The sequence below is a fragment of the Mirounga angustirostris genome, unplaced genomic scaffold (assembly GCF_029215605.1).
Source record: "Mirounga angustirostris isolate CCGP_5_RB_7025 unplaced genomic scaffold, mMirAng1.0.hap1 SCAF_2, whole genome shotgun sequence".
Classification (NCBI taxonomy): domain Eukaryota; kingdom Metazoa; phylum Chordata; class Mammalia; order Carnivora; family Phocidae; genus Mirounga; species Mirounga angustirostris.
Window position 1 is genome coordinate 166,676,079 of NW_026991710.1, and position 26,934 is coordinate 166,703,012.

At 34.8% G+C, this 26,934-nt stretch overlaps 1 protein-coding gene across 1 annotated transcript in view; it reads right to left on the bottom strand.

Annotated features, from left to right (window-relative positions):
- The window catches only part of LOC123847765 (disintegrin and metalloproteinase domain-containing protein 5-like), a 171,766-nt gene that overhangs the window by 128,193 nt on the left and 16,639 nt on the right, over positions 1-26,934 (bottom strand). The window contains exons 4-7 of the mRNA XM_064585515.1: positions 26,329-26,407; positions 25,997-26,073; positions 25,007-25,181; positions 24,105-24,170 (exon numbers count right to left, since the gene is read on the bottom strand). Coding sequence (XP_064441585.1) covers positions 24,105-24,170; positions 25,007-25,181; positions 25,997-26,073; positions 26,329-26,407 — 397 coding nt within the window. The remainder of the gene's footprint in view (positions 1-24,104; positions 24,171-25,006; positions 25,182-25,996; positions 26,074-26,328; positions 26,408-26,934) is intronic.

The following is a 26,934-nucleotide window of genomic DNA, read 5'->3' on the forward strand; positions in this document are numbered from 1 at the left end:
CTTTGGAGAATTCATTAAATTTGCTTGTTTTAATCTTCTCCAAGGTCATAGTTATACCATGTTAATCTTTTCTAACATCATAACATGTTTTTGTTCTTTTTGCTTAATTATACTTTCTACACATTTATTTTTCTTTTCAACAACCAGCTTTTAAATTTACTTATTTTAATGTTTCTGTTTATCAACTTATGCTTTATTAATTGTTGCCTGTTCTCCTCATATTCGTCTTGTTTTACAGTTTTAGAACTTAGTTTTTATACTATTCTTTGTGGTAGGCATTCTCCCTATTTAGCAATATTCAGCTCTATTCTAGTTCAGGTGCCCTTCCTTTTTAGATATAAGCATGGCCAGTTTATTCACTTTGGACAATGAAATGAGGACAGTGATAAATGTCACTTCTGAGAGAAAGTATTTCTCTACTGTGGCTCATGTCTATCTAGTGTGCTCTTCTACTGGCTTGGAATTTGGGGGCAAAAACCTATCAATATAGAAATATCAAAAATCCTAAGCATTTGGAATGCTGAGTCTACACGTGGAAGACAGCTGCCTGGAGAGTCACCCAGATCTATGGCTGACGTCACATGAACAAAAAATAAACAGTATTTAGCCATTAAGATTTTGTTTTTTTATTTTGGATGTCTGAATAATATTGCATGGTATACATATACCACATGTTTTAGATGTCCATTTATCAGTTGATGGACATTTGGGCTCTTTCCATAGTTTGGCTATTGCTGATAATGCTGCTGTAAACATTGGGGAGCAGGTGCCCCTTCAAATCTGTATTTTAGAGCTAGAGTGTATTTATGCTAAGTGAAATAAGTCAGTCAGAGAAAGACGAATACCATATGATCTCACTCATATGTGAAATTTAAGAAAGAAAACAGATGAACATATGGGAAGAGGGAAAAGAAAAAAAGGAAAGAGGGAAACAATACATAAGTGACTCTTAATGATAAGAGAACAAGGGGCACCTGGGTAGCTCAGTCAGTTAAGTGTCTGCCTTCAGCTCAGGTCATGATCCCAGGGTTCTGGGATTGACCCCGCATCAGGTTCCCTGCTCATCCTGTTTCTCCTTCTCCCTCTGACCCTCCCCCAGCTCGTGCTGCCTCTCATGCTCTCTAGAGAAAAAAAAAAGAAACAAATGATAGAGAAAAAACTGAGGGTTGATGGAGAGGGTGGGTGGAGGATGTGCTAGATAGATGATGGGTATTAAACAGGGCACTTGTGACGAGCGCTGGGTGTTACATGTAAATGATGAATTACTGAATTCTACTCTAGAAACCAATATTGCACTGTATGTTAACTAACAAAATTTAAATAATTTTTTAAAATGCAAAGAAAAAGAAAAGGACCACATTAATTACCAGAATCAGGAATGAAAACGGAGACATTATAGTGATCCAGTGGTATGATATAGCAGGCTTGTACTGGTTCATTACAGCTGATTTTTTAATTTTCAATCCAATTTTTAAACAACTATTACTAAATTATGTACATTTTCAACTAAGTAAGTTCAATTAAAAACAAAGGTAATAAATACTTTTAAAAAAGATCTTTGTATTAACCTAGCCTGCTGTGATTAATAATTATGCTCCAAGTTTTTTAATTATTGTAGAATTCATTAATTTCTAAACAGCTTATAATTATAGTTTTGTGTTTCCACTTTGCAAAAGTTATTCATGGTAGTATTTAAAACTTTTCATTCTATTATTTATCCTTATCTCTTTTTATTCCTTATTGTTTTAGTATATTATGATAGAGTTTTGGCATATTGGTTTTTACTTTTACAAAATTATTGTTGTCTTCTTTGTGACCTAGAAATGACTACTGATGCATCTATTTTCTACAGACATCTTTAGATATTTGAATATATGTGGCACCCATTCAGAAGATACAAAGGTAAATAAGTGTTTAGTAAAGCTGGCAGCTGGCTAACAAATAATTTGATCTTTATATGTTAACATTTTTTTCCATATGTTAAAGGCTAAGAAAAATGCTTTAATGTGCTCCACTATAGTTTTGGGTTTTGTTACTTTCTTCTGAATATATCCAGAGGTTTTGTTTTTATAGTTTCTTCATAACTCACTTGTTAACTAAGTCTTCATTATTAGAAATGCATCTTTAATTTGAATTATGTCTTTCAACATAAATATGCTCATTCTTCTACTTTAGGCTTTGTATCCTGAATTTTATTTTATCCGCTGGTAGTGCCATCTTGATCATCTTTTTGATTGACAATCCTGGCATATTTTTGATGTTTTTTTTAAAAATGTTTTATACTTAACACTGCCATTTTGTTTAAGCTGTCTCACAAATGTCACAGAATCTGAGAATCTTTGCACTTTAAAAGGGATATTTAACTCACTCACATTACTATAATCAATGAAGCTGATCTATATTTTTTCTGTTTTCTTATTCATGTCCTTGTGGTATTTCCTTTTGACTTTTGTTATGTTATATGAGAATATTTGGGGGCTGATTTCAAAGTTATGCATTTGAAATTGTATATTCAGATATGTTTAAATGTTGTAAAACAAGGTTCTCCATTTTTATCCACTGGACCCACCCTCACAAGAAGACCTCTGGTGAGGTGACAATAAAAAATTTATAGGACTTATCAGGATTCAATTGTTTTTTTTTTCAAAATGCATAATAACTCTTACTAGGAATTTGATGATTATGATTATGTAAATGACGCAACACCACACTCTGCCAAGTGATTAGAGGCAACAGTGTATTTCTCTTTCTTTTTCACTGAGCTAAAGTCTGTGTAAATAATTTTTTTGAAATACCTATTTGTTGTTACTATACTCCAAAAATTTAGATCAACTTTATTGAGCTTTAATTTACATACAATTACATTAAGGAGTCGATAATTTTGGTAAATACCACTTACTTTTTATGATGAAAAGATTCAACCCACAGAAAATTTAAAATTCAAAGACTACCCCAATATCCTTCAATTAGATTAATCTACTATTAATGTTAGACACATTTCTTTATATATATCTTTATCTAACTGTCTATGGAAGTAGATCTGGGCATATAATGTTCATTTTTCTGGACCATTTAAGATTAAGTAGCAAACACTTCAGCATGTAGTTCCTAAGAATAAGGATTTTCACCTGTTTGCCCACTATACCATTATCATGTGCAAGAAACATTAGTTCAATAATATCAAATATATTATTTATATATTTAATATCTAATGTTGAATACATCATATTCCCAGAGAGTGAAGCGAATCTGTAGCCCTGCCCATCACTGAATACAGCTTCCATCCAACCCTGCCAACAAAGAAATCCTAACTAGATTTCCCAGAAATCTTGGTAGCCCACCCTGCAGGCCCAGTTGGCAACACTTGAACAGAGACACCGGCAAGTGCTTTTGCATCTACAGAGCCAAGATGATGGTCCTTACTGGCCAGGAAGCTGAGGTTGCAATTCTGTCTGATTGGATCCACAGAGAAAGAGCATTCTAGTTGAGGGCTTGTTCTGTAGCCAAAACTGGCCATGAAACTAATTTACCAAGCTCCCCAAAGGTGAATACAGTTGCCAGCCCATTTGAGAAGGAAACTTAATTGGAGCTCCAGAAATCTGTGTATCCCATCTTGCAACTCCAATTAGAGCAACTCTTGAGCAGAGAGCCCACCTGGTGGTCTTACCCATCTGCATAGCTAGGATGGTGGCCTGTCAGGCCAGGGAATTTGGCGCATAGTTCTGCCTAATTTGATTCCCAAACAAGGGAAACAATTGTGTTCTGTACTGGAACACTACCACACGTGGAAATTAATTCATATCCCAGCTCACTGCTGAATACAGCCTTCATCCCACCCAACCACGAACCTACCAGAGCACACAGGATGCTACATAGCCCATCCTACAGCCCTGCTTACAATAGCACTTAAATAGAGAACATAGCCTTTGGCTTTCCACATCTGTAGAGCAAAACTAGTAGCCCCATCTGGCCAGGACATAGTGCTGCCTGACTTGGGTCCACAAACATGAGCTGTAGAAGCTATGAGGCTTATTCTGCTACCACACCAGGACAAGAACCTAATTCATAACCCTGCCTAATACTGAGTATATATCCAGTCCTGAAGACTAGGAAGTCTGATTAGAGAATCCAGACAACTGCAGAGCCTATCCTACAGCTTTGTTTGGGCAAGGAACTAAGCCAGCATTCCTACACAATTGTTCTCAGCCAGCAGCACCTACCCTCAACCACAAAGCTCAGTCAGTAGCCTCACCCAAAAATAGACATTGATAGTGAACACCACCTGCCCAAGGATGTTACCAGCTGATACACCCAGAGCTCAATTAAGCCAAATGGTGAATGACTATCTATGCCAAAGCAAACCTTTAATGTCTGGGGGAAAAAAAAACACTTACTCAAATGGGAAGGTATTGACATAAGGAATCGAGGATCATGAGAATTTGGAAAAACATGATAGCACCAAAAGAAACTAATAAAGTTCTAATAACTGACCACAATGATATAAAGATCTATAAACTATAAGAGAATTTAGAGTAATCACCTTAAAGAAGCTTAGTGAACCACAAGAACATACAAAGAATGCATGAACAAAATGAAGAGTTCAACAAATAGAAACCATCAAAAAAAAAAAAAAAGACATCTTAGACCTGAAAAATACAATGACTGAACTGAAGAATTCAATAGAGAACTTCAAGAGCAGACTTGACCATGCAGAATAAAGAATCAGTGATCTACAAAATAGGGCATTTTAAATTATCCAGATGAGTGAAAAAACAAAGAATGAAAAAAATGAAGGAAGTCTACAAGACTTATGGGAAAAGTTAAAACACACACACACACACACACACACAATATCTGCCATATAGGAAGCCAGAATGAGAAAAAAAAGAAAAGGGGACAGAAAATATATTTAAAGCAATAATGGCTGAGAACTTCCCAAACCTGGGAAAATGGACACACAATAGCCAAACTGTGGAAGGAGCCAAGATGCCCTTCAACAGATGAATGGATAAAGAAGACGTGGCTCATATATACAATGGAATATTACTCAGCCATCAGAAAGGATGAATACCCACCATTGGCATCGACATGGATGGAACTGGAGGGGATTATCCTAAATGAAATAAGTCAAATAGAGAAAAGACAATTATCATATGGTTTCACTCATATATGGAACATAAGGAATAGCACAGAGGACATTAGGGGAAGGAAGGGAAAACTGAAGGGGTGGAAATCAGAGGGGGAGGCGAACAATGAGAGACTATGGACTCTGGGAAACAATCTGAGGGTTTCACAGGGGAGGGGGGTTGGGGGACGGGGTAGCCCAGTGATGGGTATTAAGGAGGGCACATGTTGTAATGAGCAATGGGTGTTATACGCAAATAATGAATCACTGAACACTAAAAAAAAAAAAAAAGTCACAGACAAATAATTTTGAAAGCAGCAGTATAAAAGCAGTAAGTCACATACAAAAGAAGCCCTGTAAGACTATAGCAGATAATTTAACAGAAATTTTGCAGGCCAGGAAAGAATGAAATGATATAATCAAAATATTGAAAGGAAAAAAAACTGTCAACCAATAATATGACTGGACAAGCTGTCCTTCAAAAATGAAGGAGTGATAAAGACTTTCCTAAACAAACACAAACAGGGAATTCATCACAACTAAACCTGACGTACAAGAAATGGTAAAGAGTTCTTTGAGTGGAACTAAAAAAACACTAATTAGCATCATTAAAACATATGAAGGCAGTATAAAACTATCTGGTAATGATAAACATATCCTTAAAGTCAGATTCTCTAATATGGTAATGGTGGTATGTAATCACTAACAACTTTAGTTTAAAAATTAAAAAACAAACATATTAAATATAACCATAACTAAAATACTCTGTTATAGGATACACAGCATTAAAAATGCATAAAGGGGGGGGGGCCTGAGTGGCATAGTTGGTTAAGCATCTGGCTCTTGGTTTTGGCTCAGGTCGTGATCTCATGGGTCGTGGGATTGAGCCCCATGTCAGGCTCCACACTCAGCCAGAGTCTGCTTGAGATTCTCTCTCCTCTCCCTCTGCCCCTCCCTTGCTCATTCTCTCTCTCTCTCTCTCTTTCTCAAGCAAATAAATAAATAAATCTTTTTTAAAAATTTGTAAAATGTAACATCAACAACCTAAACTTAGAAGGGGAGAAGTAAAATGTAAAGTTTAGGAATGCTTTCAAAATCAAACTGTTATCAGTTTAAAATAGGGTATTAAAATTTTAACATACTTTATGTAAGCTTCATGGTAACCACAAGGGAAAAACATGTACTAGCCACACAAAAGAACATGACAAAAAGGTCAAAGCATACTGATATCAAAAGTCATCAAATCACAAAAGACAGGAGGATAAGAAATAAGTAACAGTGTATCCACAAAATAGCCAGAATGCAATTAATAAACGGGCAATAATAAGTCCTTACCTAACAATAATTACTTTAAATGTAAATGGATTAAGTTCTCCAATCAAAAGAAATAGAATGGTTGAATGGATTTTTTTTAAAAGATCCAGTGATATGTTGCCTGTAGGAAACTTGCTTTAGCTTTAAAAACACAGGCATACTGAAGAGATAGAAAAAGAAATTTGAAGTTAGTGTTAACAAAAAACACAAACAGGGTTATCAACAGTTATATCAGACAAAATATAATTTAAACTAAAAATGGTAAAAATAGACAAAGAAGTTCATCATATAATGACAAAGGAGGCCATCTATCAACAAAATAGAACAATTATAAATATTTATGCACCAAACATTGGAGTACTTAATATATAAAACAAATACTAAAAGAACTAAAAGAAGAAGTAAACAGCAATACAATATAATTGGGGACTTTAATATCCCATTCTCAACAATGGGTAAATCATCCAGACATAGAATCAATAAGGAAATTTCAGATTTGAACACTATAGGCCAAACCTACCTAATAGACATGTACAACACATTCTTTCTGACAGCAGCAAAATATACATTATTCTCAAACAGAAATTGAACATTCTCTAAGATAGATCATATGTTAGGTCACAAAATAAGCCTCAACAAGTTCAAGAAAATTGAAATCATACCAAAAAACTTTCTCAGCCCAAGTAGTATGAAACTAAAAATCAAACAGGAAGAAAACTGTAAAACTCACAAATGCATGAAAATTAAACAACACTCCTGAATGATCAATGGATCAAAGAAAAAAATAAAGAGGGTAAAAAGTATCCTGAGACAAACAAAAATGGAAACACAATATACCAAAATTTATGGGATATAGTGAAAGCAGTTCTAAGACAGAAGTTTATATCTATAAATGCATACATGAAAAATACTGAAAAACCTCAAATAACATAATTTTGCACCTCAAAAAACTACAGAAAGCACTGTGAGAACTCCTGGTCATGCCCCCATCAGTTCCAGCTATCCTGCCAGGGTGGCCCTAGTGCAGAGTAGCAAGACCCCATGAGCCATACACACTACAGCTCCAGAAATGCAGCCAAACCTGCTAGGCACATGCAGTCCATACAGGGGACATTCCTATACAAGGCCACTCCTTCAAGACGGGGAGAGGTAGCTATTTTGCCTAATTCACACAAAATAAACTAAAATGAGGAGACAGAGGACTGTGCTCAAAAAATAAAAATAAAAAAACACTTCAGTGAAACAGCAAAAGAACTAAACAAATGGATAAAGCAAATTACATGATAAAAAGTTCAAAATAATGGTCATAAATACTCACTGGATTTGAAAGAAGAGGATGATTCAGCAAAAAGACAAAATGTAAGAAAGAATCAATCAGAGGTGAAGAATACAATAACTGAAATGAAAAATACACTAGGGGAAATAAACAGAAGATTAGAGGATGCAGAATGGATCAGCAATCTGGAAGACAAGATAATGGAAAGCAATGAAGCTGAACAGTAAAAAGTAAGAATTTTCAAAAATGAGTGTAAGTTATGGGACATTTTGGGATGACATTAAGTGCACTAACATTTGCATTATAAGGGTCACAGGTGGAAAAGAGGAAAACGGGGACAGAACTCTTATTTAAAGATATAATAGGTGAAAACTTTCCTAACTTGGGGAAGAAACATTTCCAGGAGCTACAGAGAGCCCCAAACCAGATGGGGCTTAGAAATAACTAAAATTTCAAAGATTAAAGATAAAAACAAAATCTTAAAAGAAGCAAGAGAAAGCAACTAGTTACATAGAAGGGATACCTCATAAAGCTATTAGCTGATTTTTCAGCAGTAACTTTGTAGGCCAGAAGAGAGTGGTATGATATATTCAAAGTGCTGAAGGAAGAAAACCTACAACCAAGAATACTCTACCTGGCAAGATTATCATTCAGAATTGAGGGAGAGATCAGGAATTTCCCACACAAACAAAAGTTAAAATAGTCATCACCAGTAAATTACCCTTACAAGAAATGTTAAAAGGACTTCTTTAAGTGGAAAAGAAAAGGCCATAACTAGAAGCTAGAACATTATGAAAGAAAAGTACTTCACAAGTAAAAGCAAACATATGGTAAAAGTAGTAGAACAATCACTTAAAAAAACAGCATAAAGGTTAAAAGACAAAAGTAGTAAAATCAAGTGTATCCAAAAATTAGTTAAGGGACTTCACCAAAAAAAAAAAAAAATGTCAAATATATCATATACATAAAATGTGGAACAGTAAAAATGTAGTGCTTTTAGAATGTATTTGAACTTAAGCAGCCACCAACTTAATATAGACCACTATATACATAAGATGCTATATATGAACCTAATGGTAGCCACAAATCAAATATCTATAATAGATATACAAAAAAATAAAGAGAAAGGAATCCACATAACACTAAAGAAAGACATAAATCACAAGAGAGCAAGAGAAAAAGAAAAGAACAGAGAAGAACTACAAAAACAACCATAAAACAATTAACAAAATGGCAATAAGAACATACTTATCAATAATTACTTAAATGAAAATGATCTAACTTCTCCAATCAAAAGACATAGGGCGACTGAATGGATTTAAAAAACAAGACCCATCTATAGGCTGCTTAGAAGAGACTCATATTAGACCTAAAGATACATGCAGACTGAAAGAAGGGATAGAAAAATATTCCATGCAAATGGAAGTGAGAAAAAAGCTGGGGTGACAATACATATATCAAACAAAATGACATTCAAACAAAGACTGTAACAAGACAAAATGAAGGGTGTTACTTAGTGATAAAGGGATCAATCCAACAAAAGGATATAGCAATTGTAAAAAATCTATGCATCAAACATAGGAGCACCTAAATATATGAATCGTTGAACACTACATCAAAAATTAATGATGTACTATATGTGGGCTAATTGAACATAATAATAAAAAATATATAAAGCAAATATTAACAGACATAAGGGGAGAAATTGAGAGTAATACAATAGTAATAGGAGACTTGAACACCCACTTACATCAATGGATAGACCATCCAGACAGAGAATCAATAAGGTCAAACACAAAATGACACATGTAACTTATAACACATAGAACTTAACAGATGTATACAGAATATTTCATCCCAAAACAGCAAAATACACATTCTTTCCAAGTGTACATGGAACATTCTCCAGGATAAATCACATGTTAGGGCATAAAACAAGTCTTAATAAACTTAAGAAGACTGATGTCATATAAAGTATCATCTATGATCACAAAGGCATAAAAGTGGAAAGCAATTACAAGAAAAAAATAGAAAAACACAAATGCATAGAGGCTTAATAACTTGCTTTTTAAGCAACAAATGTGTCAATGAAGAAATCAAAGAGGAAATTTTTTAAAATACCTGGAGACAAATGAATGGAAACACAATGATTCAAAATATTTCATGCACAGTCAGAGCAAAGAATGAAATTTATAGTGATGCAGTCATACCTAAAGATGCAAAAAAAAATCTCAAACAATCTAACCTTAAACCTAAAGGAACTACAAAAAGAACAAAGCCCAAAGTTAGATGAAGTAACAAAATAATAAAGATCAGAATATAGATATATGAAATAAAGGCTTAAATAGAAAAAAGAAAAGCTCAGTGAAACAAAAAGCTTGAAACAATAAACAAAATTGATAAACCTTTAGCCAAACTCATGAAGAAAAAAAGAGAGAAAAAATAAAATAAAAAATAAAAGAGAAATAACTTATGCCACATAAATACAAGCATAATAAGAGACTACAATAAAATTATGTACCAAAAAATTTGACAACCTCAAAAAAATGGATAAATAACTATAAATAAAATCTTCTGATACTGAAATAGGAATACAAAATCTGAATAAACCAATTGCTAAGTGATGAAATTGAACTGATAATCAAAAAACTCCCAACAGACAAAAGTCCAAGACCAGATGGCTTCACAGGTGAATACTACTAAATATTGAAAGATTTAATACCTTTCCTTCTCAAACTATTCCAAAACTAGGAGAGAAGGGATGTTTCCAAATTCATTCGTCAAGGCTGATATTACACTAATATCAAAATCAGACAAAGACATTAGAAAAATAGAAAACTACAGGTCAATATCCCTGATGAACATAAATGCAAAAATCTTCAACAAATATTAGCAAATTGAATTCAACAATACATTAAAAGGATTGCTCACCATAATCAAATGGGATTTATTCCATGATCCAAGGATGGTTGATCCACAAATCAAATCAATCAGCATGATACACCACATTAACAAAGTGCAAGATAAAAATCATATAATATTTCAATAGATGCAGGAAAAACATTTGACAAAATTCAACATCTGTTGATGATAAAAACTCTCAATAAAGTGGGATTAGGCGGAACATACCTCAACATACATGAAAAATCTCACAGCTAATATCAGACTCAATGGCAAAAAACTGAAAGCTTTTCTAACATCAGAGACAAGACAAGGATGTCTACTCTTGCCACTTTTAATCAACATAGTACTGGAAGTCCTAGCCATAGCAACTGGACAAGAAAAAGAAATAAAAGGCATCCAAACTGATAAGTGAGAAGTAAAACTCACTATTTGCAGAGGACATGATAGTCTCTACAGAAAACCCTAAAGATCCACCAAACTAATAATATTAATAAGTGAATTCAGTAAAGCAGCAAGACACAAAATTAATATACAAAAATCTGTTGCATTTCTATACTCATAATGAAGTAGCAGAGGAAAAAATGTAAAAAAAAAAAAAATCCCATGTACAATTGCATCAAAAATAACAAAATACAAGTGGGTGGGTAGCTAAGATGGTGGAGTAGTAGGAGGACTCTAGGCTTGCCTCCTCCCTCGAACACAGCTAGATAAATATCAAATCATTCTGAGTACCCAAGAAATTGATCTGAGCACTGACAGAACAAACTGCACAATTAGAGGGAGAGAAGAGGCCACATCGTGGAAGGTAGGGGGTGCAGAGATGTGGTTTGGGGGGGGGAAATGGATTGCAGGTGCTGTGGAAGGGAGCCCTGGTCACTGAGAGAAGTGAGAGAGAAATAGAGAGAGAGAGAGGAGGGCACGGGACAGTAGAAAGAAAACACTTCCCCAAAGTCAGTGAAAGGGAAAAAGAGAGGGGCTGATTTTTGTGTTTTTACAACCAGCGGTGCTCAAAGATTAAGGTTTTAGAGGTCCACAGCATGACCAGTGTGGAGCCCTGAGGGTGTTGCAGTGCTACTATGGAGAAGAAATGCAGATTGCCTGGGGACATACGGCGTGATCTAAGGATGCCCTGGGACACACTGGGAGAGATGGTTCCCTCTTCTTGGAGCGCATCTGGGAGAGGTGGCATTGCCCCTCTGGGGACAAAAGAGCTGGTGGGTGCCATTTTCCTCCCCCATCCCTCACCATAGATGCAGAAACACCTGCTGATGGCAGCTAACCTGGACACTGGCTCTTTATTCCAATATGCTCTATTCCAAGTTCCATGCTCCTGTGCTTTGGTGCAACTGCCCTTCTGGGTCAAACCTGTATCAGTCCCAGCAATGGTGAGATCTTCCCCCAGAGGACCAGTGCCAGTCACCACCATGCCAGATCCCTAATGTTTGGAGTTTTAAAACTCAACCAGCCTGCCTGGGATAGAGCCCAAGGTGTACTATGTTACTATGCAGGCAGGTAGCCCAGACACAGAGAGTGTGAAGGCAGCGATCTGAGGGATACCTGGGACACACAATGGGAGAATGTTCACTCTTCTGGGAGGGCTTCCCAGACAGCAGCAAGCATGAATTCCCCCTCTCTGGGGACAAAGGAACTGTCATTTCCCTCCCCTGCCCCTCAGCATAAACTAACTTCAGTAAGTAGCACAACACCAACAGTGGTGGCCTAAAATGGTAACATCAGCCCTGCCCCCCTGCACTCTGCAGGTACTGCTTTTCTTGGGAAAGTGTGCCTGAGAACACCAACACAGTGGGAGAGCATAGAACCTTCCACTGCAGACTGGCTCAAACCAACCCCCATGCACCATGTCTACTGACCATAGGGTTCTACAAAGCTTCAGATCTAGTGGAAATAGCATCAGGTCTCTTTTAACAAGCAGACCAAAGCACACCTAGTTAAGCTTGCCACACACTGAGTAAGGTCCATATACTCCCCACTGCAGGCAAGGAGAAACTCTGCAGAGGACTGACCTGAGGAAAAAAGCAGCCAAAACACAGCAGCAGAGTGCACATAGCACACACCAGAGACAATTCCTGAAGCACCAGGTCCTGGACAGTATATGACTTCTTCTTCATAAAGCCATTACTCTTGAGAGCAGGGAACATAGCAGGATTTCCTAATATACAGAAAAAGACAGAGACCTAGACAAAATGCCAAGATGGAGGAATTCATCCCAAATGAAAGAAGAAAAGGCCACAGTCAAGAATCTAATCAAAACAGATATATGTAATATGGCTGATGGAGAATTTAATGTAATAATCATAAGGATACCAGCTGGGCTTGAGAAAAGCATAGAAGACACCAGGGAGTCCCTTACTGGAGACATATAAGATCTAAAAACTAGTCAGGCTGAAATGAGAAATGCAATAACTGAGATTTGAAACCAACTGGATGTAATGAACACAAGGTTGGAAGAAGCAGGCGAACAAATAAGTGATATGAAAGATGAAATTATGGAAAATAATGAAGCTGAGGAGATGAACCATGAAAGACTACGGACTCTGAGAAACAAACTGAGGGTTTTAGAGGGGAGGGGGGTGGGGGGGATGGGTTAGCCTGGTGATGGGTATTAAAGAGGGCATGTACTGAATGGAGCACTGAGTGTTATACGCAAACAATGAATCATGGAACACTACATCAAAAACTAATGATGTAATGTATGGTGATTAATATAACATAATAAAATAAAAATAAAAATTTAAAAAAAGAAAGAAAATAATGAAGCTGAAAAGAAGAGGGAAAGAAAAGTATTGAATCATGAAGGTAGACTTAGGGAACTCAGTGACTCCTTAAGCATAATAATGTTCATATCATAGGAGTCCCAGAAGAAGAAGAGAGGGAAAAGGGGGCAAAAGGCTTATTTGAGGAAATTATAGCTGAAAACATCCCTAATCTGTGGAAGGAAATAAACATCCAAATCCAGTAGGCACAGAGAGCTCCCATTCAGATCAACTAACGCAGGCCAACACCAAGACATAGCATAGTTAAATCTGCAAAATATAGAGATAAAGAAAAAATCCTAAACAAAAGAAGTCACTAACTTACAGGGGAAGACAAATAAGGTTAGCAGCAGATCTAGCCACAGAAACGTAGCAGGCAAGAAGACAGTGGCATTGACATATTCAACATGCTGAATGGTAAAAATATGCACCCAAGAATACTCTATCCAGCAAGGTTGTCATTCAGAATAGAAGGAGAGACAAAGAGTTTCCCAGACTAACAAAAACTAGAGTCATGACCACTAAACCAGCCCTGCAAGAAATATTAAAGGGGACTCTTTGACAGCAAAGCAAAGACCAAAGGTGACCAAGACAAGAAAGAAACAGAGAACATCTCTAGAAACAATGACAGAACAAGTAAGAAAATGGTACTTAATTCATATTTATCAATAATTACTCTGACTTTAAATGGACTGAATGCTGCAATCAAAAGACACAGGGTGTCAGAATGGATTAAAAAAAAAACAAGATCCATCTATATGCTGCCTAGAAGAGACTGATTATAGATATAAAGACACATGTAGATTGAAAGTGAGGGGATGGAGAAATATTTACCATTCAAATAGATGTCAAAAAAAGCCAGAGTACCAGTACTTACATCAGACACTAGATCTTTTTTTTTTTTTTTTAAGATTATTCATTTGCGAGAGAGAGAATGAGAGACAGAGAGCATGAGAGGGAGGAGGGTCAGGGGGAGAAGCAGACTCCCCGCCGAGCAGGGAGCCCGATGTGGGACTCGATCCCAGTACTCCAGGATCATGACCTGAGCCGAAGGCAGTTGCTTAACCAACTGAGCCACCCAGGCACCCCCATCAGACACTAGATCTTAAGTCAAAGACTATAAAAAGAGATGAAGAAGGGCACAACATCCTAATTAAGGGGTCTATCCAACAAGAAGATCTAATAATTGTAAATATTTATGCCCATAACTTGGGAGCACCCACATCTATAAAACAATTAATAACAAACATAAGGGAACTCATTGATAATAATACAATAATAATAGGGGACATTAACATCCCACTTGCACCAATGGACAGATCATCAAAGCAGAAAATCAACAAGGAAACAAAGGTTTTGAATGACACAATGGACCAAATGGACTTAACACATATAGTCAGAACATTTCATCCTAAAGCAACAGAATACACATTCTTTTCCAGTGCACATGGAACAGTCTCCAGAATAGATCACATACTGGGACGTAAATTCAGCCCTCAGCAAGTACAAAAAAAAGGATGGAGATAATCCCATGCATATTTTCAGACCACGGTGCTATGAAACTTGAAGTTAACCATAAGAAAAACTTAGGAAAGACCACAAACATATGGAGGTTAAAGAACATCCTACTAAAGAATGAATGAGTTAACCACAAAATTAAAGAAGAAATTAAAAAAAAAACACGGAAACAAACAAAAATGGAAACACAACAGTCCAAAACCTTTGGGATGCAGAAAAGGCAGTCCTAAGAGGAAAGTATATAGCAATACAGGCTTACCTCAAAAATCAAGAAAAATCTCAAATACACAATCTAACCTTACACTTAAAGGAGCTAGAAAAAGAACAAAAAATAAAGGCTAAAGCCAGCAGATGAAGGGAAATATTAAAGATTAGAGCAAAAATAAATGATACAAAAACCAAAAAAGAGTAGAACAGATTAATGAAACCAGAAGCTTGTTCTTTGAAAAAATTAATAAAATTGGTAAACTCCTAGCCATCCTTATCAAAAAAAATAAAGAATGCAAATAAATAAAATAATAAATGAGAGAGGAGAAATCACAACCAATACCACAGAAATACAAATAATTATAAGAGAATATTATGAGAAATTATATGCTAAAAATTAGGCAATTAGGAAGAAATGGATCAATTCCTAGAAACATATAAACTACTAAAACTGAAACAGGAAGAATTAGAAAACTTGAACAGACTGATAACCAGCAAAGAAATCAAATCAGTAACCAAAAATCTCCCAATAAACAAAAATTCCAGAGCCAGAGCTTCACAGGGGAATTCTACCAAACATATAAACAAGAATTAATACCTATTCTTCCCAAACTATTCCAAACAGTAGATGTGGAAGGAAAACTTCCAAGCTCAATCTATGAAGCCAGCATTATCCTGATTGCAAAACCAGACAAAGACTCCACTGAAAAAGAGAACTGCAGGACAACATCCCTGAAGAACATGGATACAAAAATTCTCAGCAAAATACTAGCAAATCAAATCCAATAGTACATTAAAAAAAAAAATCACCACAGTCAAGTGGAATTTATTGGGCTGCAAGTGTCGCTCAATATTCACAAATCAATGTGATACACCACATTAGTAAAAGAAAGAATAAGAACCATATGATCCTCTCAACAGATGCAGAAAAAACATTTGACAAAGTACAGCATCCATTCTTGATGAAAACAACCAACAAAGTAGGGATATAATGAACATACCTCAAGATCATAAAGGCCATATACAAAAAACCCACAGCTAATATCATCTTCAATGATGAAAAACTGAGAGCTTTTCCTCTGTGGTCAGGAATAAGGCATGAATGTCCACTTTCACCACTGTTATTTAAAAAGTATTGGAAGTCCTATCCTCAGCAATCAGACAACAAAAAGAAATAAAAGGCATCCAAATCAGCAAGGAAGAAGTAAAACTTCCACTGTTTGCAGACGACATGATACTCTATGTAGAAAACCCAAAAGATTCCACCAAAAAATTACTAGAACTGATACACAAAGTCAGTAAAGTCCCAGGATACAAAATCAATGTAGAGAAATCTGTTGCATTTCTATACACAAATGATGAAGCAGCAGAAAGAGAAATCAAGGAATCAATCCCATTTACAATTGCACCAAAAACCATAAGATACCTAGGAATAAACCTAACCAAAGAGGGAAAAGATCTATACTCTGAAAACTATACAAAACTTATGAAAGAAATTGAAGATGACACAATGAAGTGAAAAAACATTCCATGCTCATGGATTGGAAGAACAAATATTGTTAAAATGTCTATAGTGCCTGAAGCAATCTGTACATTTAATGCAATCCTTATCAAAACACCAATAGCATTTTTCACAGAGCTGGAACAATCTCAAAATTTGTATGGAACCACAAAAGACCCTGAATAGCAAAAGCAATCTTGAAAAATAAAAGCAAGCTGGAAGCATCACAATTCCAGACTTCAAGTTATATCACAAAGCTGTAGTCATCAAGACAATATGGTACTGGCACAAAAATAGACACAGAGATCAATGGAACAGAATAGAAAACCCAGAAATGCACCCACAACTATATAATCAACTAATCTCCAAAAAGCAAGGAAAAAGTATCTAATAGGAAAAAGACAGCTTCTTCAACAGTGGTGCTGGGAAAACAGGACAGCAACACTCAAAAGAATGAAACTGGACCACTTCCTTACACCATACACAAAAATAAATTCAAAATGAATGAAAGACCTAATTTGAGACAGAAAACCATCAAAATCCTAGAGAAAAACACAGGCAGCAACCTCTTTGACATCAGCTGTAGCAACTTCTTACTAGATACATCTCCAGAAGCAAGGGAAATAAAAGCAAAAATGAACTACTGGTACTTTATCAAAATAAAAAGCTTCTGTACAGTGAAGGAAATAATCAACAAAACTAAAAGGCAACCTCCAGAATGGGAGAAGATATTTGCAAATGACATATCTGATAAAGGGTAAGTATCCAAAATCTATAAAGAACTTATCAAACTCAACGCCCAAAAAATGAATAACACAGTGAAAAAATGGGCAGAAGACATGAATAGATATTCTTCCAAAGAGAACATTCAGATGGCTAATGGACACATGAAAAGATGCTCAACATCACTAGTCATCAGGGAAATACAAATCAAAACCACAATGAGATACCACCTCACACTAATCAGAATGGCTAAAATGAGCAACTCAGGAAACAGCAGATGTTGGCAAGATGCAGAGAAAGGGGAATTCTCTTACACTGTTGGTGGGAATGCAAAGTGGTGCAGCCACTCTTGGGAAACAATACGGAGGTTCCCCCAAAAGTTAAAAACAGAACTACCCAACAGTCCAGCTAATGCACTACTAGGTATTTATACAATGGATACAAAAATACTGATTTGAAGGGATACATGCATCCTGATGTTTATAGCAGCATTATCAACAATAGCCAAATTATAGAAAGAGCCCAAATGGATAAAGACGACTTTTGGACTATTACTCAGCCATCGAAAAGAATGAAATCTTGTCATTTGCAATGATGTGGACAGAGCTAGGGAGTACTATGCTAAGTGAAATAGTCAGAGTAAGACAAATACCGTATGATTTCACTCATATGTGCAATTTAACAAGCAAAACAAATGAACACAGGGTGGAGGAAATAGAGGCAAACCATAAAACAGACTCTTAACTATAGACAACAAACTGAGGGATGCTGGAGGGGCGGTGGGGGGTATGGGTTAAATTGGTGATGGGTATTAAGGAGGGCACTGGTTGTGATGAGCACTGATTGTATGTAAGTGATGAATCACTATTTCTCCACCTGAAACTAATATTACACTGTATGTTAACTAATCGGTGTTTAAATAAAAACCTGAAGAAAAAAAATAACAAACTACCTAAGAATAAATTTAACCAAAGAAGAGAAAGACCTGCATACTCTGAAAACTACAATACACTGATGAAAAAAAAAATTGAAGACAATGGAAGTAAATGGAAAGATATACCATGCCCTTGGGTTGGAAGAATTAATATTGTTAAAATGTCCATACTACCCAAAGCAATCTACAAATTCAATGCAATCCCTATCAAAATACCAATAATATTTTTTACAGAGGTAGAACAAATAATCTTAATATTTGTATGGAACCACAAAAGACTCCAAACAGCCAAAGAAATTTTGAAGAAAAAAAAAAAAGCAAAGCTGGAGGTATCACAATCCCAAATTTCAAGCTGTACTACAAAGTTATAGTCATCAAAACAGTGTGGTACTGGTACAAAAACAGACACACAGATCAAGGGAAAAGAACAGAAAACCCATAAATAAACCTACAATTATATGGCCAATCAATCTATAACATAAAAGGCAAGAATATGCAATGGGGAAAAGGCAGTCTCCTCAATCAATAATGCTGGGAAAACTGGACAGCTATGTGCAAAAGAATTAAACTAGACAACCTTCTTACACCATACATATAAATAAAATACACAAAAATAAACTCAAAAAGATTAAAGAATTAAATGTAAGGCATACAACTACAAAACTCCTAAAAAAAAACTTAGGCAGTAATCTCCAGGATACCAACCTTAGCAACATTTTTCTAGATATGTCTCCCCAGGCAAGTGAAACAAAAGCAAAAATAAATTTTTGGACCACATCAAAATAAGAAGGAAACCATCACCAGTATCAAAAGGCAACTTACCAAATAGAAAAGATATTTGCAAATGATGTATCCAATAATGGGTTAATATCCAAAATATATAAAGAAATCCTGTACCTCAACACCAAAAAACAGATAATCTGATTTAAAAATGGACAGAGGACCTGAATAGATGTTTTTCCACAGAAGACATACAGATGGCCAAGAAACAAATGTTGAGCAAAGATGCTCAACATCAGTAATCATCAGGGAAATGCAAATCAAAACCACAATAAGATATCACCTCTCACCTGTCAGAATGACTAATATCAAAAAGATAAGAAATAACAAGTGTTAGCCAGGATGTTGAGGGAGCCCTCATGCACTGTTGGTAGGAATGTAAACTGGTGCAGCCCCTGTGCTGGGCTGTATCCTCAAAAACTTATAAATAGGAATACCATATAATCTATTAGTTCCACTGCTGGGTATTTACCCAGAGAAAATGAAAACACTAATTTGAAAACATATATGCACTCTTATGTTCACTGCAGCATTATTTACAATAGGTAAGCTGTGGAAGCAACCCAAGTGTCCACTGAAAGATGAATGGATAAAGAAAATATGGTATATATGTAAACAATGGAATATTACTCAGTCATTAAAAAAAAAATGACATCTTGGGGCGCCTGGGTGGCTCAGTCGTTAAGCGTCTGCCTTTGGCTCAGGTCATGATCCCAGGGTCCTGGGATCAAGCCCCGCATCGGGCTCCCTGCTCTGTGGGAAGCCTGCTTCTCTCTCTCCCACTCCCTCTGCTTGTGTTCCCTCTCTCGCTTGTCTCTCTCTGTCAAATAAATAAATAAAATCTTTAAAAAAAAAAAATGACATCTTGCCATTTGTGACAACATGGGTGGACCTACAGGGTATTATTCCAAGTGAAATAAGTCAGATACAAAAAGACAAATCTACATGATTTCATTCATATGAGGAATCCAAAAAACAAAATAAAAAAGCAAACAAACACGAAACAGAAACAGACTCAAATACAGAGAAGAAAACAAGCAAAGGAAACAGACTTACAAATACAGAGAAGAAAACTGGTTGTCAGAAAGGAGAAGGGTCAAGTACACGGGCAAAATATGTGAAGGGGATTAAGAGGTATAAAATTCTCATTATAGAATAAATAATCCATGGGGATGAAAAGCACAGCATAGAGAATTTAGTCAATAATACTGTAATAACTTTGTATGGTGACAGATGGTCACTATACTTACGTGGTGAGCACTTTGTAATGTATGGAATTGTCCAATCTCTATGTTGTACACCTGGAACTAATATAGCATTGTAGGTCAACTATACTTCAATAAAAAAATACAACCCATCAAAGACTTAATCAGGAAGAAATAAAATATCTGAATAGAGCAATTACTAGAAAGGAGATTGAATCAATAATTTTTTTAAATGTCCCAATGAAGAAAAGCTCAGAACTTGTGTTCCCTCTCTTGCTGTGTCTCTCTCTATCAAACAAATACATAAAATCTTTAAAAAAAAAAGATAAAATATTTAAGAATAGACTTAACCAATGAGGTGAAAGCCTTGCACCCTGAAAGCTAAAGACATTGGCAAAAGAAATCAAAGAATATACAGACAAATGGAAAGTCATCTCATGCTCATGAACTGGAAGACTTCATAGTGTTAAAATAGTGTTAAAATGCCCAAAGTACCCAAAGAAGCTATCTACAGATTCACTGCAATCTTTATCAAAATCCCAATGGCATATTTTGCAGAAATAGAAAAAATAGCCTAAAAGAAGAATGTTACAGTGTCTCACTTCCTGATTTTGAAACATATTACAAAGCAACAGTAATCAAAACTATATGGTATTGGCATAAAGACAGATATATGGAACAATGGAATAGAATAGAGCACCCAGAAATAAAGCTCTGAGTATATATGGCTGAATGCTTTTCAACACAGGTGCCAACATACACAGTGGAAAATGGTCAGTGTCTTCAACAAATAGCACTGGAAAAACTATATCTATCTACATGCAAAAGAATGAAGTTGGACCCTTACTTTATATTACATACAAAAGTTAACTCAAAATTGGCATAAATGTAAAACCTAAAATTATAAAACTCCTGGAAAAAGGCATAGGAGAAAACTTTCAGGACACTGGATTTGGCAGTCACTTCTTGGATATGACACCAAAAACACAGGCAAAAAAAGTAAAAATAAACAAATGGGATTACATTAAACTTAACCTTTGTGCATCAAAGGAAACAACAGGGTGAAAAGGCAACCTACAGAATGGGAGAAAGCATTTGCAAACCACATATCTGATAAGAAGTTAATATCTAGAATATACAAAGAAATCCTATAGCTCAACAACAACAACAAAGTAACTTCAAATTTTTTAATAATAGAAATATTAATATTAATAATGGAAAACAGTATAGCAGTTCCTCAAAAAATTAAACATAGAATTAACATATGTTCTAACAATCATGGAACACTTCATCTAAAACTAATGTTGTAATGTAAGGGGATTAACATAAGAATAAAAAAATTAAAAAAAAAAAAAAACATATGTTCTAACAATCCAGCTTCTGGGTATACACCTGAAAAATTCAAAGCAAGATCACAAAGAGATATTTACATATTCATGTTCCTTGCAGCATTATTCACAATAGCCTGAAGGTAAAAGAAACCCAAATGTCCATTAATAGAAGACTGGGTAAAGAAAATGTGGTATATAACATGCAATGGGATATTCACAGCCTTAAAAAGGAAGACAATCCTGTCGCATGCTACAATATGGATAAAACCTGAGGACATTATACAAAGCAAAATAAGCCAGTCACAGAAGCTCAAATACTATATGATTCCACTCATATGTATTATCTGAAGTAGTCAAAATCATAGAAACAGAAAACCAGAAAGGTATTTGCCAAGAGGGGCAGGCGATGCAGGGGAAAGGGGATATTAGGCTTTAATGGGCATAGAATGTTGGTTTTTAGGATGAAAAGGTTCTAGAAATCTGTTAAACAACAATGTGAATATACTTAACACTACTCAACTATACATTTAAAAATGGTTAGTATGGAAAATTTAATATTAAATGCTTTTTACCACAATAAAAAAAAAGAATGAAGGAAATTAGTATTCAATACTAGATCTCCCTGATTCCAAATTATGTACTCACAACTGCTAAATCCAGTTTACTACAAAACACAATAAACTCTGTATTCATTCACTAGAAAACAATTAGAGAAATGGGTAATTTCACATTGGTAGACTATTTCAAAAAAGAGCACCAGGGAAGCTTCCTTAGCAAGCTCCTCACTGAACTTCACCAAGGCTATAGTCAATCCTCATACTGACACTGGTAACCACACAGCAATATAAATTGTGTTTAAATGAAGTAGTTGATACCTTTTAAGTGTATCCCTACTCACTTTTAAATTTTAATGAACAATTATTATCTCTGTGAGGAAAAAAAGTGGCTAAAAAGTAATCCTGTAAAAAGAAAAGCTGTATCAATAAAGAGCTTTCAGATTGGTTAAAAGGATTTGAGATTGGTATTAGTCCAAAAAGGTCTCTGGGGTCCCAACCAAATAATGGTTACTGGTTTAAGTTACTACATTTTGAAGTGATTTTCTATGCAGTAATAGATAACTTATGCTTATCTTGAAGTCTACTTTGTCTGATATTAATCTAGTTAAGCAAGTTTTTTAGAATTTTTGTTCTTATATTTTTACAGTCTTTTACTTTCATTATGTACCATATTTTAGATATGTCAGTTTTAGGGAGAATGTGTGCATTCATGTGTCTTGCATGATAATCTTTGTCTTTGCTTTTAATTAGTCTTTATCTTTGGTTTTTAATTACAGTACTTAATCCCTCTATACCTAATATAATAATTTATTTGAGTTGAAATTTATCTTAACCTTAGCTTTTAAATTTGTCCCACATTTATGAAACAAAAATTTAATGTATAATGTTTTCCTTTCCCTTTATTGACTTCTTTTTGTTGATTATGCTTAAAATTCTGCTTGTCCACTTCTAATTGCTTTGCAATTTTACCGGAATATGATTTTAGAATATGTGTTGGCATTGTACTGGGTCAGCTTAGCTATGCTAAAAAAAAAAAAAAAAAAAAAAAAAAAAAAACCCTCCCACTCATTAGTGAGCCAATGCACTTCAATTTTTGTAACCTCTGCCAATATTTAGCTCAGCTTCCCTGCTTCATATCCACCTCTTCTGGAATCAACAGACTCCCTTATGGAATGAAATATTTTTATAACATATCTTAAAATTTTAATATCTGAAGGTTTTCTGTATCTAAATCTATTATTTTTTGTTTTGCTAACCCTTGTTTATGGTAGCTAATTTTCTTATGAATTTTGAGCTCATATATGGCTGGTGATAATCTGTGGGAATCCTGCTTGAAGTTGCATTCCTATGGAGAGAAATATTCTTTGCCTCCAACAGGTGCCCTTGGATCTTACCAACCAGGAATAAATGTAGCCTCATAGTTCAGAATCTCCTAACTACCTATGTTGTACAAATTAAAAACCTAAACCCATACAGGATCAGAAGTATAATCATGAATCCTCAATATGAAAATTTTGTTCATTTGTTTTTCTGTCATTTCATTTACCTAGAACTAACAATGAAACAGATAACTTGTTTTCTGCCTTCACTTAGAAAAAGTAGCATATTTGTTTTGAAGGCAATTCTTTCAATGAGGCTGAAGCAGTTAAATACATTGTATGTGGAGGTTGAGGGTTTCACTGAGGATGTAGTTCTTTTGAAAAAAAGAAAAATAGACTGACAAGCTTTAAAAAAAATGAAAAATGCTTTACTTTACAAAAGCATTTAGAGAACCTCATATATAAAGTAAGTGAATTAACAAACACTTGGCTTATGCACAATTTTTAAGAAGTTATTAATTGCAAAAGCAAAATAAACATCAAAAATGTTTCTGAAATTTTTATTACATCCTTGAAATCAAGTTAGATACAAAGGTTAAATCATTTTAAAATAACAATACATAAAAAAGGACCTACCAGATTTTTATCCACAACAATATATATTTCAACATACTGAGGGCGTAACTTGAAAAATTCAGTTCTCTGAAAAACAAACATGAGTCCTGAGGAATTTCCAAAAATTAACCTTCTATTGAAATCATATTCAGAAACTGAGACATAGTGCTACTGATTATATAACAAAGCTGCTTCCAAATACAAAATTTAGGTACTATTCAGAAAATTCCAGTCCAAAAATTGTCTGTGGTTAATAGGAATGTTCAATGAGATCCCAAGCTATACAAGAATCCAGGTATCTGTTAATTTTAGCAATAGCTGCAATTGGAAATATCAACCTTAATCTCTTATTTCTTGCCTTGTGATAATGTTCATAGTAGTCTTCCATATGGGCAGATTTTCTGCTACCAATTATTAGGAAACTAATTCTGGCAAACAATAAAGTTTAGAAAGTATTACTGGAGTTTACAATCAATGGCAGTTCACTAGAGCCAGGAATGTTATTTATGATGTTATAGCAGTTTACAGGCCTTTGTGGAAGAAGAATTCATTGCTTTGTTTTACATGTACCTTATGTGGGCCACTAATAGTATTCATTTCTGAACTCTCCTGAAACAAAGACTTAACTTAGAAATCCAGATCACATGACATTTTCACCTAATTTATCAGCCTAATTGAGGAAAAGGAATAATTTACATTAACTATCCAAATGTCCACATGTGAACATTAATTTTTTGGTTTCTTGAATCCTACATTCACATATGTGTCCAAGATTAACTACCTAAGTCTTTACTAAACTTTAATCTCATAACAAGCTTAATGAAGAAATAATCTTAAGATCTGTAAGTCATCAAATTTTGCTCTGAAAGTAGTTTTCATTTCACAAAATTATAAGGAAGAAAAATTTAAAAGTCAACACTTACTTCTGAACTTTTTCTGATATGATAATATGTATTATTATAGCTGTAAGTCTTAGTTTCTCCTAAGAGAGGTACACTAGTGTTATCATATTTTTCTTCATAAATCATGTGCACAAATCCTGATACGGCCTCCATTGGTTCAATTCCATATGAGATGTTTTTAAGCTGTAATGTTCCCCTGAGTATTAAAATAATCAAAACAAGTCTGAAATTATTCTACCAAAACTATAACATTCTAATGAGAAATTTTGGCAAAAAAAAATTTTTTTTACATTTAAAGTCACCTTGGTTTCTCTACTTTATTCATTGAGGTGTTAAACTCAAAACTGGACCAGTAATACCACAGGATGCATACTGCCTTATATTACAAATATTCTAAGAGAAATGTTTTATTATCTTAAAGAAAGCATATAAGCGGCATGGACCCATCTGATTAAACAGGTTAGGACCCCTTCCTAGGGTATAGATTTTCTAAGCCAGCCTGTCAGATCTTTAGGCACTATCTTCCTTAGTCTTGGGTCCTTTCTTCTTTTTGAGATACCTACTCTTCCCTGACACTTAATGTCCTATGTCATTTTTTGTGTGGACTTAACTGAAGGTATTACCTGCCTAAAAATTACCAGAAGCAAAACCAAAATAGCTATCAGATCTAGGCATTCTACAATTTTTTACCATGCTAGGAAATTAAGAAATCAATAAAAACATGAAAAATCTGGAAAAACTAAAGAAGTATGGAGAGACCAACCAACACTCCCTACACTCAAGGCCACTCAAAGCCTCAAGCAGCAGAACCTGTTAGACTCAACAAGTAGCCTTCCATCAGGGACAAGTTCCGCCATCGTGACCAATTCTATTTTACCAGTAATTCTGTTTCACTCCTTAGGGAACTGAGATAACAAAGGTGAATAAAGAACTAGAAAAGATAAACGGAGGATCAACTCAAGTTAGCAGGATCAAATACCAGCAATGGAATATCTTTAAATAGGCTACAACCTGAGTCCCGAACAAGTGTGCAGCGACACAAGAGAATTTGGAAAACCTGCAACATATCCATGATAACTGCAATCCATCTGAAAAAAAATACACAAGAACAAATGGATAACTTATTTTTTAAATGTGTCATTTTTATTTATTACTTTATCTACCTTAGTACTTTAACATGCATGGGCAATTACCCAATGAAATTTTGCCAGGTAGAAATAAGAACTAGTCCAAATTATTCAATTTCAGTGAATGTGTAAAATAGTATTCTAGAAATTTCAGAATATTTACATTTTTAAAGATAATTCAGAGTAAGAAATCTATAAGAAAAAACTAAGTCTTACCTGCGCTAACAAAGGCTGAGAGTGTTGGGTGTCATCTTTGTCATAAGAGTAAACAACAGAAACTGAAGATAAAAATGTTCTAGACAAAAATCACAAAATATGCTCAAGTTGTGAAACAGGAAACATAGAAAAAATTATTCTTCATAATACAAATTGTCCTTTTACTAAGGAATTGTAGTGCCAATTACCTTTGCATAGTCAATTGTCCAAATACTTTTATTTACAATAAACCAGGTGCTGAAGAAAGCATTTTAACTATAGTAACATACAATACTAAAATGCATGCTAATAAACAACCCAAATAGCTAGAAATAGCAAATAGTAAAATAACATAGGTCCCAATTTCCAACTTAGAACTTTAAAATCTTTGTCTTTATCGCTCACTGTTCCAGATTTTAAACCTGAATCTTAAAAACTAGGGTTAGAACAAAATTTTAAAAGATTTGCTTAACATTACTACAAAGTCATATTCACTAAGCTTAGCTAAGTACCAAGTTCTCGATACCCTTGTTCAGAATTTTCCTTCATTCTCCTCAGTAACAACTCAGAAACTTGACACCTCTCCTGCCAATCATTTCATGTAATCTCCATGTCACTTTTGTTTCA